We start from the raw sequence: 17,521 nt of genomic DNA, 5'->3' as shown, positions 1-17,521 counted from the left end.
GATCGGTCCGCCAATTGAATGCTGACAGAAGTTGGTTTAAGATCACCTAAGTTAAGGGCTTCAAAAACAGAATAAGGCATCAGATTAATTGAAGCACCTAAATCAAGTAAAGCTTTGTCAAACAATTTATCTCCAATAATGCAAGGAATTGTAAAACTTCCTGGATCTTTTAATTTGGGAGGGAGCTTCCTTTGCAAAACAGCAGAAGCTTCTTCCGTTAGTGCAACCGTTTCATGATCTTGGAATCTCCTCTTGTTGGTACAAAGGTCCTTCAAGAACTTTGCATAACTCGGAATTTGCTTGATTGCATCCAGGAGAGGAATATTGACTTGCACTTTTCTGAAGGTTTCCAATATTTCCTTGGCTTGTTGAATTTTTTTAGAACTCATAAGCCTGTGAGGAAAAGGAGCACGTAAGATTTCTTCGTCAGTAGGTTCACGACTTACCTTCTCCTTTCTTGCCCTTCTTGCAAGTTCATGCTTTGGGATCCACTCGGATGAAGAAGCTGCTTGCTTATCTCTCTCTTTGTTGCTTTCATCCTTTTCTTTAGGCTCAGCCACTTGTTCAACCTGCATGTCATCAACATTGTGAATCAAATCTTTAGAACCATTTATTTCACCAATTACCTTACCAGTTCTCAAGGTAACTGCTTGAACATGCTCACGCCCAGTTGGATTAATCTCTGGTTGGCTAGGCATCATACCAGGTTCCCTTTGACTCAAAGCTTGAGCAATTTGTCCCACTTGATTTTCTAGATTGGCAATGGCCTTATCCGTTTTCTGCATGTGGGTGTCATTCCTCTGCATGTAGCTTTTTGTCTCAGTGATGAAACTATCTGTGTTTCTAGCCATGGAAGCAACAAGTTCTTCCAAAGATTTTCCTGTAGATTGTGGTTGAGGTGGTGGTTGTGGTGGATTGTAGTAGTGCATTTGACCATGAGGTGGGCGAGTATGTTGTTGACCTTGAGGTGGGTGAGTTGGCCCTTGAGATGGTTGAGTTGGCCCTTGTTGAACATTCGAATTGTCACTCCACCTGAAATTTGGATGATTTCTCCACCCCGGATTGTATGTTTGTGAGAAAGGATCATTCTTAGGCCACTGATTTCTCTGAAATGAGCCCACTGCATTTGCTTCCTCATGTGCCAAGGGACAATCTTCAGTGTCATGACCAATTGTGGAGCAAAATGCACAAACCTTGGATGATCCCGGTGCCAATTTCTTCACCATGTTGGTTAGGTTTGCAATCTGAGCTTCCATACTAGAAAGGGTACTTACATCATAGGATTCCCCTTTTCTGACTGGTCTTTGCCTTGAATTATATTGGCGAGCATTTGCAGCAACAAGATCAAATATTGCTCGCAATTCTGTTGGAGTCTTGGTCATTATAGTTCCTCCTGCAGCTGCATTCACATTATTTTGGTCCGCTTCAAAAAGTCCTTCATAGAAGTGTTGCATTAGAAGCCAAGCTTGTATGTTATGATGCGGACAAGTGATTAAAAGCTTCTTGAAACGGTCCCAATAATCCTGGAAGCTTTCTCCCGGCCTTTGCAGAATTCCTGTAATCTGACTTCGGAGTTCATTTGTCCTTTGTGCTGGGAAAAAATGTTGCAAGAACTTTGAAGCAAGATCCGTCCATGTTGTGATGGAATTTGGAGGTAGATAGTGAAGCCATTCCTTTGCTGTATCCTTTAAACTAAATGAGAAAAGTCTCATTCTTATCTCATCACTACTCATGCCTTCGATCTTTATTGTGGAACACACTTCCTCAAAGTCTAGGATATGTGCATTAGGATTTTCTCCAGGATTTCCCAAGAACTTAGGCAATATGTGTATCATGCCCGATCTCAACTCAAAGTTTTCCAAAGTGCTTGCGGGATATACTATGCAAGATGGTTGTCCAGTTGTTAGCGGTGAAGAGTATTCTTGCATAGTAAGTTCCGCATTTGCAGCTGCTGCCGCCATTGGTGAAGGTGGAGGTGACTCGACTTTTGGTGAGCTTGGTGATGATGAAAATGGCGAGAGTGAAAAAGGCAATGGAGTAGACACAGCTAGTTGGATGTTCCTTTCTCTCAAAGCTTGAGCTTGGATATCTTCTACAGTGCTATCTAATGAAATATCCAAATTCAGAAGGGACATAAGCAAAATGTTCCTGCAATAAGAAGAAAACAAAAACAAACTCAAATAAAATGAAATGACAAACAAAGAAAAATGAAAATAAAATTAAGTACTCTAAATATACTCAAACAAAACATATAAGCAACCGTGCCAGTTCCCCGGCAACGGCGCCAAAAATTGTTGCATTCCTAAGAGGACACAAATTAATGTGCAAACAACCAATTAAAAATACCCGCAAGTGCACGAATCTAATGAAGTATAGATTATGTAAGTACGGGGTCGATCCCACGAAGAACTTGTCGGCTCCCTATAAGTTCTAATTTGAGTACGTAAAGAACACTTAATTGACACACCACAAATGCACAAATGCAAAATGGAAACTAAAAATGAGTAAAGAAGTGTAAAAGAAATGAAACAACACAAGAAAACTAAACAAAAACACAAACAGCATTTTCTATCACCCTTTTATCACCCATTTATCACCTATGAACAGTGCTAAAGAGACCGGTCGTCAGGTAAAAGCGACCGGTCGTTTTTGGGCAGATTCGAAACTCAAAATTTGACTTGAAAAGCGACCGGTCGTCAGGTAAAAGCGACCGGTCGTTTTTGGGCAGATTCGTTTTCTCTGTTTTTCAGTTTCGACCTCTGTCCAGTGTTTTGCCTATAACTTTCCAACCGTACGTCCAAAATTCACGTTCTTTATACGGTTGGATTCAGCACAGAAAATGGAAGAACACTTCGCGGACCAAAAGTCCAAAATAATTACAGAAAGAAATAAAATTCAATAACAAAGACACGTAACGTGTCAAACACGCAACTCACACACACATTGGGGGGGGGGGGTTTTGATTTGGTTCAAGTGATCTATTTCTATTGCATGTAAGTAAATGGACTTCGAATTTAAATGAGAATGGAAGAGATGAATTATCAAGATGTGAAATCAAAATGTAACAAACACTAGGGTTTCGGAATCCACCCTAAACAATTCTACCCAAGTTCATGAATACTCAAGTGATGAACTCTAAACGTGTTGATGAAGATGTTCGCAATCAAGACCATGGGTCGTGGCTCAAGACGCATTGATTCTCTCTAATATACGTAAAGTGCATGGTTCGTGCTACAATACTTGTGCCCTCCTCATAACCGAACCTAGGTATGGTTCGTACTTCGATTCAATTACAAGGAGAACCCATTAAGTTCAAAGAGAATATGAACATCACAAGAATCCTAATAGCATGATGTTTACATTAGGTATTCAAGAAACCAATTCACATGGATGATTCTTACTTCATCCATTTATTGCTTAGGATAACATGAGGATACACATAATCCCAACAATCTCAAGAAGCATGCTTTCAAAGGTGATCAATCAAAGAAGAACATACATCAAGGATAGATTAATTTGGTGAATTGGAATTCATCAACAATATCTAGAAATTCATACACTCAAGCATCAAAACAATAAGGTATTCATGTTTAGGGCTTCAACCTAAGCCCTAGCTATGGAGTTTAGTTCCTCATAATCATTTCAAACACAAATTCGAAATAAAACTAGAAAGAAGTTACAGCTTTTGTGAAGGTGGAAGCTCAAGGTCTTCAATGGTGGAAATCTCTTCCACTTCTTGCTTGGATGACTTTGTCTTCCTCCTCTAGCTCTCTAGCTCCCAGCTTTTAGAAAGTCTCTGCAAATTGTAATAAAAACTGAATGAATGATCCCTTGCCTAGCTGCTGCCCCAAAGTCAATTGATTCCTCTCTATGCTCCTCTCTCTCCTCCTTTTCATCATGGCACACTTTTGCCTTTGTTTTCTTGTCTCCTCTCATGATGAAGTTTTGTCCTCACAAATATACTCTCAGAAAATTCCACTTAACTAAAGTAAAATATTGTTACGAAAGGCATGGTAACAAGTAGAAGTAAGATCACACTAAGTGGAGGTGAAAACTGGCCAACTCGGATTTCCAGAGCTGTGGTAACATGCTGGATTGGTTGGATAGGCAATACTTATCCAATGGAGCTCAAATTTGGATATGTTGTAGTTAACATCCATTGGAACAAGTCTTATGAAGATCATCACCTCATCCAAGGACCGGAACATGCTGATCCAAGGCCACGAAGTTGACCTACGAAAATGAACAAAAACAGAATTTATATCAAATAATGCACTTTTAGCTCATTTTCATACAAACCAAAGTAAAACCTATTAAAACACAAAAAAGGAGTAAAAAGCTATAAAATGTCAAGAACTAACTCAAAATAGTGGGTGAATAACATGAAAAATCATGTGTAAAAATGAACCGAACAGGTAGGCGGAAACCCCGCGCCCGGTGCGTGAGTAAAATAAAAATAAAAAGAAATACAAAGAAGGGTTTAAAATAAACTTATGTTATAAAAATAGTTTCAAAAATCTTACAACTTTACAAATAATAAATAAAGCTCTATCACTCTCATCTAATTCATCCTCAACTGGTTTAGTCCTTGTCTTGCTCACTAATTCATCTGAAAAATTAAACAGAGTGAGGGATGAGCAACCACCGCTCAGTAGGGACATGAGACCTTACCACAGTAGATTGATATAACTAAATTAAGTGACATGCAATCACACAGCCAACTATCATATAATTAAGAATAATGCATGAATGAATGCTCTTCATCTAATCCCGTTAATTCATATAACTGGACAAGCAGACCTGCACGTCCCATACCATGCTTATACCACTTGGTCCCGAATGCCCATTTATATGAACTAACACCCATTTCAATCATCCCATAATTCCCCTTTTGTTAGTCATCTTGTCTAACTCCCTTTCGCCAGTCCCGAATCACCCAATAAAATCATGTGCACTGTAGGATCCCTGAGACCTGGTACCTGCCAAGAGTTAGACTCAACTACACAAAAGACTATTTCCATTACCCTATTTTCCATCAACCCAAGAATTCCAGCCATCACCGATAATATATGATCATGTCAATATTAATAAAATAATATAGATAATTAACAACACTTCAACATCCAATATCAATAATAATAATATCATGCATAATATTGTGTTCACGAAATTTAATTAAATCAATCCCCGTAAAGGCCTCCCAAGAAATCCCTACCTCGTTTTCAAAGCTAATTCCAAGTTAAGAAAACACACAAGTTAGGACCTCTAACTCCTCCAGAAATTCTATCCCTACTAGCCTTCTTTCTTCCTTTACCTTCTTCCTCTCTTTCTCCGTCCCTCTCAAGAACTATTACTTTGCATGCGTTGTGTGCAACCTCAAATACCAAGTGTTTGTGTTTTCAAATAAGAAGCAACGGAGTGACCTATTTATACTAGAAGAGAACATGCATACTTATTCTCCAAGAATAGAATCTACTTATCCTCCAAGTATCATAAATATCTACTATATTTAATAATTAAGTGCTTGTATGTGTGCATGTGTCAAAAGAATCAATATAGACAAGCCACCTCAAGTTAAGATGAATTCCTACGTGTTGCTTCACCAAAATTCTATTGCTAAGAATGCATGTGAAAGCTCCACATGCTAATTCCAAGTCATGGTTTGTTGACAAGGAAAAAGTAACTTAATAAAGCGAAACAACACATCCACTTAAGAGCTAGTTAATTATATATAAAGATTTAATGGAATAACATACATGTAAATATTGAAATGGTATTATAAAACGTAAAACAACTATACATATATAATTCTATCTTATCAAGATAACTACATTTATAATAGAATTTATTTATTTATTTTTATAATCAATAATGAAGAAAACAGACTCTCACATTCAATGAGAGATTGAAGCCTGTTTCTTCTTTCCTTGTGTATATATATGTTTAAGTCTTTGTAAACTGTGTGTTATGATATATACAAGAAACCTTCTACAAAGTGTTTCTCCTATCAAATTTCCACATTTGCTGTGAAACTTTCCGTTTATGATTTGACTTTATAGCCCTGAAAATTTTATATATAAGATGAAAATGTTCACATTATTTTACAAGTTGTGACATTATCTAGAATGTGCACAGAAATCTCTTCCTCAAGAGAATATAGACTTGTTGACCATTGACTGGTGCCCTTCAAAACTTCAATGCTGAAAGCTTCCTAGTACCTAACACCTAGTCCAAGGGGAGGGCTGTGGTTGTGGAAAATATCAAAGTAGGGTTTCTTCTAAATTTAACCCTCTTCACAATCTATAAAACGGGGTAGTTTTGCCACACAAAAAGCCACAAAGAAAAGAAGAAGAAAAAAAAAACAAATCATGAAGGTTGTAGGCTCATTGGGTGTGGCTCTATGCTTGTTCTTGGTCGTAGGTGTTTTGGTTGAGGTGGTTCAAATGGCAGAAGGGAACACGACGCCGAGCCAATGCAAGCAGGAGACGGACCTTCTGGTGAGTGCATGCAAGAGCGCAGTGATAATAGGGCTCAAACCCTCTGCAAACTGCTGCCAACGTGTCAGGGTGACACATTTCGAGTGTGCGTGCCCTTATGTCACCCCCAAGGTGGCCAATCTGATCCCTCTCGGCCGTACGATTAAGCAGATTGAAGGCTGTGGAAGAAGCGTCCCTCGCAACTTCAAGTGCGGCAGTGAGTAGTTCATCTCCTCCCTCTTCTATCATATCTTGCTCTATGAGATGATGACCTAATTAATCTTTAACATGAATTGATTAATGTTGACAAAACAAGATCATCAGCACTAATTAAATATATATATATAGAGTAATTGCTTTATTTGTGTGTAGCTGATCTGATTACTTTGGTTAATCTTATTTTTTCCAGGTATCACCACTCCACCATGAGAAGAAGGACGAATATTATTTCTAGCTACAAGAATACATTATTATGCTTGATTATCAAATAAAGAGTCATCTTAATTAGCTTTCTTTCAAGCTAAGAGTTACATAAATTTGAAGTGCACAATTCATGTGCACTTATGTAATACATGTATGACTTTCCTCAAATAAAAGTGAATTATAAGATGTCTCCTATATATTCCAATATTGACACAATTGTTCAATCTCAACCGTCTATCTATTCAAGGAAATTTATGTTTTGTTAATCATTAGTTATGAAGCTCTAATATCAGCCATCCATTAGGTATGTTAGTAGCTAAATAAATTTTTAATATATACCATACATGCAATCCAATGGCCGAAATTAGAAGTTCTTGACCAATCTTTAATGAAGCCAAACCTATGATTGCACTTAGAGAATTGAAATAATTTTCTTTAGTTTTCTCATTTTATTGGAATAATTTTCAAGGACTTTGTTGCCTGGACTAAAATTTTTATTTTTTATTTTGGTATTATTCATATATATCGAATTGGTCAAGGAATTGACCCTACAGTCCAAGTCCTCTCAAGTCAAGGTTGAACCAGTCCCAGTAGTAGCAAATACGTACATGAAGGGCATATATGGGATGACGGAAAATATCAAAGTTGGTAAACCATATCTTCTCAATCTATAAAAAGGGTGGTGTGTATGTACATGAGTTATAATATTACTAATGCTAGAAATTAAAGCATAACAAATTATTAAGAAGGAAAAAGAAAAGAATAAATTATGTGAGAGTAGGTGGTTGCGATATATGGTTATTGTGGTGGTGCTTGGTGGTGGTGGTGGCGGAGGCTTTGATGGTGAAGGGGGACACGCGCCATAGCCAGTGCAAGGAGGAGAACAACCTTCTTCTTAATGAGAGTGAAAGCAAGTTTTTATGGGACATAAAGCCTGCCTAAATGCATTTTGAGTGTGTTTGCCCCCACGTCACTCTCAAGCTTACTAATTTGATCAACGTTCGGCATACCATTAACCAAATTCAAGCTTGTAGAAAACGATTCCTTCACAACTTCAAGTGTGGCAGGCAGGGTCGGTTTTGAGAATTTGTGCCCTTGCTTGTCATACCGGAAGAAGCTTGGAGCTTAAGTGAGTATACTATTTATAAATTTTTTTTTAAAAAAGAAAGAAACCCAAAGTGCAGCTGCACGGCTATACTCTTTAAATACATTATATTTAAAAGGTATAGCCATACGGCTATACTATTTAATAAAAAAATTGACAAGCAACCTCCAAGTTGCATTAGTTTATACTTTATAGATACTAGCCTCTCCGCACGCGCTTCCGCGCCTGCGAGAGGCTTTTTAAAAAAAAAAAATTTATTTTATTTTAGAATTAAAAAAAGATAATGGGTAGTTGTGTTCCATAAAAATAGGCCATTATCTGAATTTTCTTTTAATTTTAATTTTTTTTAAATATGAAAAAGTGTGAATTTACCATATTATACTCATTTAATTAATAATTTCAATTCTTAATGTTTGCATTAACTAAGGGCATTTTTTGGTATTTTGAATGTTTCACCATTCTCTGCCTTTTGCTTTATATATACTAGCCTCTCTGCACGCGCTTCCGCGCCTGCAAGAGGCTTTTTTTAAAAAAAAAAAAATTTATTTAGAATTAAAAAAGATAATGGCTAGTTGTGTTCCATAAAAATAGGCCATTATCTGATTTTTTTTAATTATATATTTTTTAAATATGAAAAGGTGTGAATTTACCATATTATCCTCATTTAATTAATAATTTTAATTCTTAATGTTTGCATTAACCAAGGGCATTTTCTGGTATTTTGAATGTTTCACCATTCTCTGCCTTTTGCTTTATATATATAGATATATATATTGATTAATTTGCTAAATTCAACATATCCAAAGTAGATATTGAAGAGAGAGAAATTTTACAACAAATCAATCTGAGAGTTCAATTTTTACATCTTTTTTTTTTCTGTGGAAATTTTACAGTAAATCAATAGAGACTTGGATAATGACCTAATAGTAATAGATAATGCCCTAAACTACTCTTATCTATAAAGGAAAATTAGGGAAAAAATTTAAAAGAAAAAAAAGAGCCCTTGTGTCAAAATAAGTATAGCCACACGGCTATCCTATTATTTAAAATAAATAAAAAAAATACCGCCGCGCGGTATATGATTTAATTTTTTTTTTTAAATCGAGTACAGCCGCGCGGCTAACTATTTATAAAAATAAAAAAACCCAGCAGCGAATAGGTGGCCACGTGTCAAAATCTATAGCCGCCTGGCTATATTATTTTTATTTTAAAAAGAAAAATGGGGTATAGCCGAGTGGCTATACTATGTTTAAAAAAATTTTAAAAATCGAGTATAGCGGACCGACTATACAATTTAAATTTATACAAATTAAAAAAAAGACCCCCTAGCGAATAGGCGCGGCTATACTATTTTTTAAAAAAATTAAAAAAAGGAGTACAGTCTCCCGGCGATACTATTTTTATAAATAAAAAACAAAACCGAGTCAAGCCGGGCGGCCATACTAGTTTAGAAAAATTAAAAAACCGAGTACAGCTGGCCGGCTGCACGGGACGTGTCAGAATCAGTATAGCCGCACGGCTATACGTTTTTTTCTTTTTCTTATTATGGATCATGTGGCACATAATAATATATACTCACCAAAATTTTCAAGTGTAATAATATGAATTACATTTTAAAGTAATTAACTATGTCGAAAATTAGATCAAAATATACAAAAATAAAATAATTGTTTGTTTTTTAAAAAAGAAAAAGGAAACCGAGGAACTAATAGCTGAGTGGCCACTGATAGCCAAACCCGCTCTCTCCTGCAATCCGAAGAAGAAGGCCCTCAAGGAAGGAAACCAATCCATCCTCCTCCTCCTCTCCATGGCCACCGCAAACCTTTCCATACCCCTTCTCTCTCTTCCACATCACCACCACCACCACCTCCACCTTCACCCTAACCTCATCACCGTTCCAACTCGGCTTCGACTCGGCCTGCGAACTCAGGCTCTGGGCAATGACATGCTGGGCGATTTTGGCGCCAGAGACCCCTTCCCAGCTGAGATAGCAAGTGGGTTTGGTGAGAAGGTGTTGGGCAGCGGCAACACAGAGCACAAGATTCTCATCCCCAATCTCTCTTCTCTCTCTCTGTCCCAGCTAGACTGCAGCCCTGTCTCTCCTCTCCAGCCTCCTATGCCTGAAGACGATGCCCAGAATCTCCTCAGAAAGGTCAATTCTTCATTGATATCCTCGATTTGTATGATGCTTCTGTGGTGTTTGATGAAATTACTGTGTAAAGTCTCAGTCTTTGCTTAGCTTAGCTTTGCCCAATTTTCATATCCTGAAGAAGATTACCCTTTTGGGTTCTGTTTGTAAAGTTAAGGACTTTTGTGGGTTGTGTGTTCTAGAATTGAGGTCTGAAGCTGTGATTTTGTTTTGTTTTCAAAAATTGGATAGTTTTGATTTTATGCAAGCAAATTGGAACTCATTTATGCCTTGCTTCTCTAGGTTGTTGGGTGGAGATTGATAGTTGGAGAAGGTGAGCTCAAATTACAGTGTCTTTGGAAATTGAGAGATTATAAATGTGGGGTTGAGCTCATCAACAGGATTTATAAGGTTGCGGAAGCTGCAGGGCATTTCCCAAATCTTCACTTGGAGCAACCCAATCAAGTTAGAGCAGAGCTATGGACATCTTCCATTGGTAAACTTCTTGCAAACTTGTAGAAACTTTTCATTGGGCTACTTGCCATACCATTTGCACATTGCTAACTTGAAACTTCATTGCAGGAGGATTGAGCATGAATGATTTCATTGTAGCTGCCAAAATAGATGACATAAAAACATCAGATCTTGTGCCCAGAAAAAGAGTTTGGGCTTAGATGAAGCATTGTGTTTGTTTGTTGCCTTCATCAAGAAGAATCCCCAAAAGGAGCATTCTGTAGTGTGGATTTTGCCAGCATCTAATTATCACAGAGGCTCAAGTTTTTGTAAAAATGTTAGAAGGAACATTATTCTTTTCCTATACAGTTTGTACTGATGGATGGGAATTTGAAGTGATACGAAATTTTATTTTGAGATATATTTGTAGTATTGGTAGATTCGTATAACATCATCCAACAGAAGAAGTTCCAAAAAGCAAACATCTTCCTAACATTTCACACAAGAAGAAATAACTTGTCAAAAACTCACTGGTGGGAAATGAATTTTGAACATGGGTAAATTCTATTGAACCTCGGACAAGTTTTATAAATCAATTTTGCCTTTGATACATTTATTTTTAATAATTTTGGTATAGAAAATTCTTAAAGAAGATAAAACATTTGGGATAGAATTTAAAATTAAAAAATATATATATATATATATATATATATATATATATATTTTTTAAATTTTAACACTCACAGCCTTCCTTACCCAAAAAAGAAAGAAAAAGGAAAAAGAAACGAACTCTCACCGCCGCGCATAAAACAGAGTAGCAGAGCAGGTAGCAATGCATATAGCCGTTGTACGAAGTTCCAAGCCCAAGGCGTAGCTCAAAAGCGCGCTCATGGAGAAGCTGAAATCTCTGGTTCCAGAAACCCTAAAGCGAATGATCGGAGAGAGCTCTGCTGACGATCTTCCTCGCACATGTTCTTCTCTCGGCGATTTTCTTCTTCATTTCGAGCCCTTTCACCAAGTATGTCATTATTTTTGTACATTCTAATTTATGAGCTTCGAGAAACGAACAATAACAGAAGAAATGAAATGAATGAATGATTAAAATTTGTCGTATTTGATTAGATGGTGAGGGACTTGGCGGACCCTGAAGTGGCTCTGTGTGGGAAGAACAAAGAAGCTGCTTTGGAGTCGAAGCAAAAGGGCAATAAGTGCTTCTTGAGTGGTGATTATGCTAATGCTTTGGATTTCTATACTCAGGTACCTCCATCTTTGAAATTACTTCTCTATTTTAAAGCCATTGCTAGAGCTAACCCTTATTTGTTTACATGTTTGTTTATTATCATTGGCATGAGGCACAGGCATTGATAGTTGCTCCCATGGATGCACATGAAGACAGAAACTTGGTTGCTACTTTGTATGTGAATCGGGCTTCTGTATTGCATGTAAGTCCCATTCTTGATTTATGTGGGTATGTACCAAACGTAACAAGTTCAATTCTTTATCAACAGATTTCACTGTTCACTGTTACTGTATCTGTTATATGTAATCCTTAGAAAATGGGTCTTCTAAGGGAGTGTTTACGAGACTGCAATCGGGCACTTCAGATTTCTTCAAACTATGCGAAGGTGAGATGCTTTATTGCCTAGCGTTAAGTTGTATTTTAATGAGTTAGAGATGCCTTTTTTTTACTGGAGGATAAAGGAGACTAAGAGAGTTACAGTTTTCTTCAAATTTACTTTTCTTCCTTTTTCCAATGTAGGCATGGTACAGAAGAGGTAAGGCAAATGCTTCTATGGGAAATTATAAGGATACTATCCGTGACTTGGATGTTGCTAAGACTCTGGAGTTGACAATGGGTGGAAAGAGACAGATAGAAAGTGAGATGAAGATAATTTTGGATCAACAGAAGAGTACATCAAATCCATCAATACAACAGTATGAGAATACCTCAGATATTTTGGGTAGGATATTACCATTTAGTATCACATTGTGCAACTATAATCAAATATTCTGATCTCAGGAATGAAAATCTGTGCTCCCTCTGGATGAGTAATCACCTTATGGTTTCTTAAGATATTGTAGACATTGGGCCCCCTAAGTTTTTATAACCTGTGATTAAAACTACAGATGAAAAAAATAGCAATTTGGAGACATGCAAAAGCTACAAAAATGGCGCCATGTTGACACGTAACAGCTTGAAATGGTATTCTCACTTAGAATATTCTGTTGGTTTCATCATTTTAATGTTTTTTTAACGTTATATTGAGTTAAGCTGATGGATTGATGTTCATACTTTCCTTAGGATGTAGCAGTGACAGGGTCTCATTTTGAGTGTACTTATGTTGTTGAGCCTTTTAATGCAATCTTTACTTTTTTTTAATTATGCTAAGATATTCCTGACTTTACAGCTTGTTTTTCTGGGTAAACTTCCTGCCTCTCTTTTCTTTCTAAATAAAGCTAGTCATGTTAGGGAAGTTAAGTATTCGCAACCCAATTAAAGTACCTTGTAATCCATCAGATGAACCGCACCCAACGGGATTACGATGTGTCGCCACACCAGAGAAAGGAAAGGGTATGGCCTCAACAGGTGACCTTCCTCAAGCGTCCTTGGTACATACCGAAGACCCATTTTCGATGGTATGAACGTAGACTTCTTTTATATGTGCTATCGTGTACTTCTTTTCAGTTTTGTTAGTCGCCATTACTTTGCTACCGAATTGGATAGAGAGATGTTCCCCTTCTATGCAGACATTCCTGATACTCTATAGTCGTGGTTTGGGAAACTAAATTGTTGTGTGATCCACTGCCTTGTCTCCTTTTTTTTCCTTTCACTTAGCATATCTGTGCAATACAGATGGTTGAGATCTTTTGAAGGGATGTTCTTTTTACAGTCTAATCAGAACATGTACCCCTGGAAAATTTATTGTGAAACTAAAAGTAGATATGTATCCTACAGTTTAATTTCCTTTCTTACATTCTCGTCATCAAAAGGCATAAGAAAAAATCGAAGCAGAATGGTGTACCATCTTCATTTTGTCTTTCAGTGAGTGTTGATTAATACTTCACAAGTTGCTGAAGAGGAATTATTAATTTAAACTTATTATCTTCGAAGCTCAAGTTGTGTTCAAGTATCATTTGTGCATCTTTTTTACCAACAGAGTAGGCTCTTATTGCCATTGGAAATATATGCAGTTCTTCTGAGGATTCTAAAATAAATTGTCCCTGTGCTTTGTAGATAATATTAAAGCCTTGTCGGGAAACTCATTGCCACTACTGCTTAAATGAGCTACCAGCAGATAAAGTCCCATGTACATCATGTTCAATACCATTGTATTGCTCCGAGAAATGCTGTATACGAGCAGGAGGAAAAATGTCCTGGGATTACCCAAACAATCAAGGAATTCATGAAAATTTATCAGCTGATCTTGAAAAGTACATTGCAGAGACCACTTTAAATGTTGATTCTGAAACAGATACTGAGCACATTCCTGAACATAAACATGAATGTAAAGGTGTACACTGGCCAGCAGTATTGCCTTCTGAGATAGTTTTGGCTGGTCGTGTGCTAGTAAAGTCTATAATCAAAAGAAGAGGTTCCACAGATATTTTTAATCTCAGAGAAATTTTGGTACATATAGTAACTATATTTTCTACTTTACTAATTTTCATTTCAGTTGACTGTCTCACTATTTCATTAATAGATGTCTTGTAGCTAATGACCTGTATATTTTTCTTGTTTTTCTTGTAGGATCTTTCTCACCATTACTCAAAAACGCCTCCGGAAAGAAAATTGGAATTACATATATATTCGGCTGTATTATCATATTGTCTTCAACATTCCGATGATTTTGAATTACCAATAAATGGGTTCTCTATTTCACAGGTTCTCTCTCTCTCTCTCTCTCTCCTGCATGCACACATGCAGAGTCAGGGCTACACCTTTGGTGAATTATATATCTAAGAAACAAGAGGGTTAAGCAATGATGAATTGACTTCCTGGATCTACCCCTTGCAGGGTGGTTACTACCACGCCCATATGTGCAAATCCATAGATTATCATTTTTGTAGGACAATGCTATATATTGACATATAAAAATCATGTTTTTCAACTAAGTGGTCATTCTCTCATCTACTTATACAAAGTTTCATGTGTGTCCTATTTTGTTAGAGAGTCAGTGTGATACTTCGTTACAATTTTCTCATAATAGAGTCACTTTGAAAGTCAACTTGTGTAGCAAGGATGAAAATCTTAAATATATTCATCGTTATAATCAAATTATGTTAACAGGTGAGAGATTGCAATGGATGTTAACCTATTTTCTGACATCTGTATATAATTGGACGATCTATATCTCAATAGCAATTTAGATTTCATGCCTTGATTGTCACCTATTATATAAGGTTCCATTCTCCTGTTTTTGCAGATTGTCATACTTATATCCCAAATTAGGGTGAACTCTATGACTGTTGTTCGTATGAAATCCATTGATCAGCGTGGGTTAGAAGATATTGGAAAGTTTTCATCATTGGGTGGAGGTCTAACTAGTAATGTGGAACAGGTTTGCATTTATGGTATTCTTTTATTTATTTTGCTCCTTTTTGTTTCTTCTCTTATCTGACCACTCTTGTTCCAGTCAGTTACACTGCTTTTTTCCATAATAGTCTTGAACTCTATTTATTAACTTGGAATTTTCATGTTTGACACTGCAAAATGTGATAATTTATGTAAAACTTCTTGTATTGATATACGTTTCGCTTCAGTTCATAAAAATTATGCCCTTTGACCCTGTGTATCATCATTTTTGTTACTTTCATAGGTCAGAGTAGGTCAAGCTATCTATACATCTGGAAGTCTGTTCAATCATTCTTGTCAGCCAAACATCCATGCATATTTCCTTTCACGTACTCTCTTTATAAGAACGACAGAATTTGTCGCAGCAGGGGTACCCCTGGAGCTTTCCTATGGTCCACAGGTATGCCCACTTACTGTTGTATCTCATTCAGTTTGGTAGTGCGGAATAACATTATGATGTTCATGCAGCTATAGTATCTACAGAATGTAGAGAGCCCTTTTTTCCCCTAAACCTGTCCACATTTTGAAATACCAAAACTAAGTTTTGTTTCTACAGGTTGGGCAGTGGGACTGTAAGGACCGCGTCAAGTTTCTGGAAGATGAATACTCATTTCGTTGTCAGTGCAGTGGGTGTTTAAAAGTAAACTTCTCTGACCTGGTCCTAAATGCTTTTCACTGTGTCGAACCGAATTGTTCTGGCATAGTCTTGCAGAGCTCTGTTGTTGACTGTGAAAAAGACAAACTTAAGCACTTACCCAACATCATCACCGCTGGCAACATGGAGCCTCATCTTCAGGTATTGTATGTTTCCTAGAAAGTACAAATTCTCCCGACTCACTTAGATTTATATTCATGTAATCATTCATTTGATGTTCACACAGGCTGAAGAGTTCATCAATTTTGATGACATCGATAGAGTGGCTCATCATCATATGCAAATCAATAGCCATTTTCATATAAATCCAGGCCTCTGTTTAAAATGTTGTTCTTATTGTGATCTGGAATCTTCCTCTGCGGCTGCAAATAAAGCATGGATTATTATCAGAAGGTATAACACTGTCTGAAAACTGGTTATGATCTTTTCAAATTTATTGGGCACCTATTTCCTATGTTCAATCTGCACGCTGAAGTCTTGTGTTCAATTCTTGACAGATTACAGGATGCAATAGTCTCAAAAGATGTATCTAGCACCATACTGGTGGATGCGTTAAGTTCTCTTGGTGTGCTGAGATCAACTTTCCATGCATATAATAGGAGCATTGCAGAAGTGAGTTTGTGACCACCCTTCAGTTTTGTACAATAGAATTTATATCATTTGAATGTGCAATTTGTAAGTACTAGACGCCAATATCTAAGTTGCTGTTATTGAACAACGTAGAAAGTGTTCAATGATTTTGGCACATATGACACTGAATTATATCACACTTGACTTCAAATGATTTTGATCTTTGCAGGCGGAAGACAATATTGCACAGGCGTTTTGTTTCGTTGGAGAGTTGCAACCTGCAATGGAACACTGTAAAGCCTCAATCGAGGTAAAACTCTTGTTGTGCATAAGTCACTTCATCTGAACTTTTTACATTTGTGTTGATTATATCTGATTTCTGCGAGGATAAATTCATAGATCAGACATGGATACCTCACTAGTCACTGGGTGTACTTATTGTTATTTAGTACATAAATAACTCCAAATGATGTTTTAATGTTGTTTCACATTGACAATTGGCAGATCCTGGAGAAGCTCTATAATCCTAATCACATTGTCATTGGATATGAACTTGTGAAGCTCTCGTCTATTCAGTTATCCTTGGGTGACTGTGCTGCCGTGGACAGCATAAACCGACTTTGTAATATATTTTCGTGTTATTATGGATCTCAGACATACAAGATTTTCCCATACCTTCAATTCCTTAAGAGGAGAGAGAAGCAGACCTCTTCCTTGAAGCACCAACAAAAATGATTGTCTGGCAAGTTTTTGGACTCGTTGCCCACCCAAATACTGTTGAGAATGTTAAATGTAAATATAACCTGATCAGTTTGCGGGAGCGCAATTACAATTTGAGTCTCCACATCTTTGAACATTGATGCATGAATTAGCATATTTCATGGATATGGATGCGTACATCTCATCTATTTCTAACTACGTCGTCAGGGAATGTCACATGTTTCAATTCAAGGCTTCAATGTCAGGGTTTATAAACTAATTTAGTCAAGGTAATTTCACATCTTTTTGTGCACATTTCGGCCCAAATTCAAAATCTCAATTCCCATTCCCATTTACCATTCTCAAATGCTTTCTCTGTCACTGTCGAACACAAAAGCCATTGAGTAAAGCCAATTTCATGAATTATGTCCAACCTAGC

The 17,521-nt window shown here is 36.9% G+C and overlaps 3 protein-coding genes and 1 non-coding gene across 6 annotated transcripts; all 4 read left to right on the top strand.

The window, feature by feature from the left end:
* Nucleotides 1-1,470: 1,470 nt before the first annotated feature.
* LOC148297049 (small nucleolar RNA R71) lies at nt 1,471-1,577 on the top strand. Its single transcript, XR_015834226.1, has one exon. It is a non-coding gene; the product is annotated as a small nucleolar RNA R71 (small nucleolar RNA).
* Nucleotides 1,578-6,353: 4,776 nt separating this feature from the next.
* Nucleotides 6,354-7,105, top strand: LOC110769930 (uncharacterized). The gene is made up of 2 exons (XM_021973981.2): nt 6,354-6,693; nt 6,886-7,105. The coding sequence occupies exons 1-2, from the start codon at nt 6,369-6,371 to the stop codon at nt 6,903-6,905; spliced, it is 345 nt and encodes a 114-aa protein (XP_021829673.1). The 5' UTR covers nt 6,354-6,368; the 3' UTR covers nt 6,906-7,105.
* Nucleotides 7,106-9,696: 2,591 nt separating this feature from the next.
* On the top strand, nt 9,697-11,006 carry LOC110769931 (putative pterin-4-alpha-carbinolamine dehydratase, chloroplastic). The gene is made up of 3 exons (XM_021973982.2): nt 9,697-10,156; nt 10,436-10,628; nt 10,715-11,006. The coding sequence occupies exons 1-3, from the start codon at nt 9,812-9,814 to the stop codon at nt 10,804-10,806; spliced, it is 630 nt and encodes a 209-aa protein (XP_021829674.2). The 5' UTR covers nt 9,697-9,811; the 3' UTR covers nt 10,807-11,006.
* A 330-nt stretch (nt 11,007-11,336) lies between these two features.
* On the top strand, nt 11,337-17,215 carry LOC110745931 (uncharacterized). 3 transcript variants are annotated; one of them, XM_088249524.1, is made up of 15 exons: nt 11,337-11,603; nt 11,708-11,842; nt 11,944-12,027; nt 12,139-12,210; nt 12,345-12,546; nt 13,104-13,222; nt 13,821-14,213; nt 14,334-14,468; nt 15,010-15,144; nt 15,403-15,558; nt 15,715-15,954; nt 16,040-16,206; nt 16,311-16,425; nt 16,613-16,693; nt 16,888-17,215. In XM_088249524.1, exons 1-15 carry the CDS (start codon nt 11,475-11,477, stop codon nt 17,116-17,118), a joined length of 2,394 nt encoding a protein of 797 aa, XP_088105650.1. In that variant the 5' UTR covers nt 11,337-11,474; the 3' UTR covers nt 17,119-17,215. The 3 variants fall into 3 exon arrangements, with proteins under 3 accessions (XP_088105650.1, XP_088105651.1, XP_088105652.1); XM_088249525.1 differs by lacking the exon at nt 11,337-11,603 and having other exon boundaries at nt 11,758-11,842; nt 11,944-11,999; nt 12,094-12,210; XM_088249526.1 differs by lacking the exons at nt 11,337-11,603; nt 11,708-11,842 and having other exon boundaries at nt 12,094-12,210.
* Nucleotides 17,216-17,521: the final 306 nt, after the last annotated feature.

Source organism: Prunus avium, chromosome 2, assembly GCF_965620075.1.
Source record: "Prunus avium chromosome 2, drPruAviu1.hap1.1, whole genome shotgun sequence".
Lineage (NCBI taxonomy): Eukaryota > Viridiplantae > Streptophyta > Magnoliopsida > Rosales > Rosaceae > Prunus > Prunus avium.
This window is presented reverse-complemented; position numbering and strand designations above follow the sequence as displayed.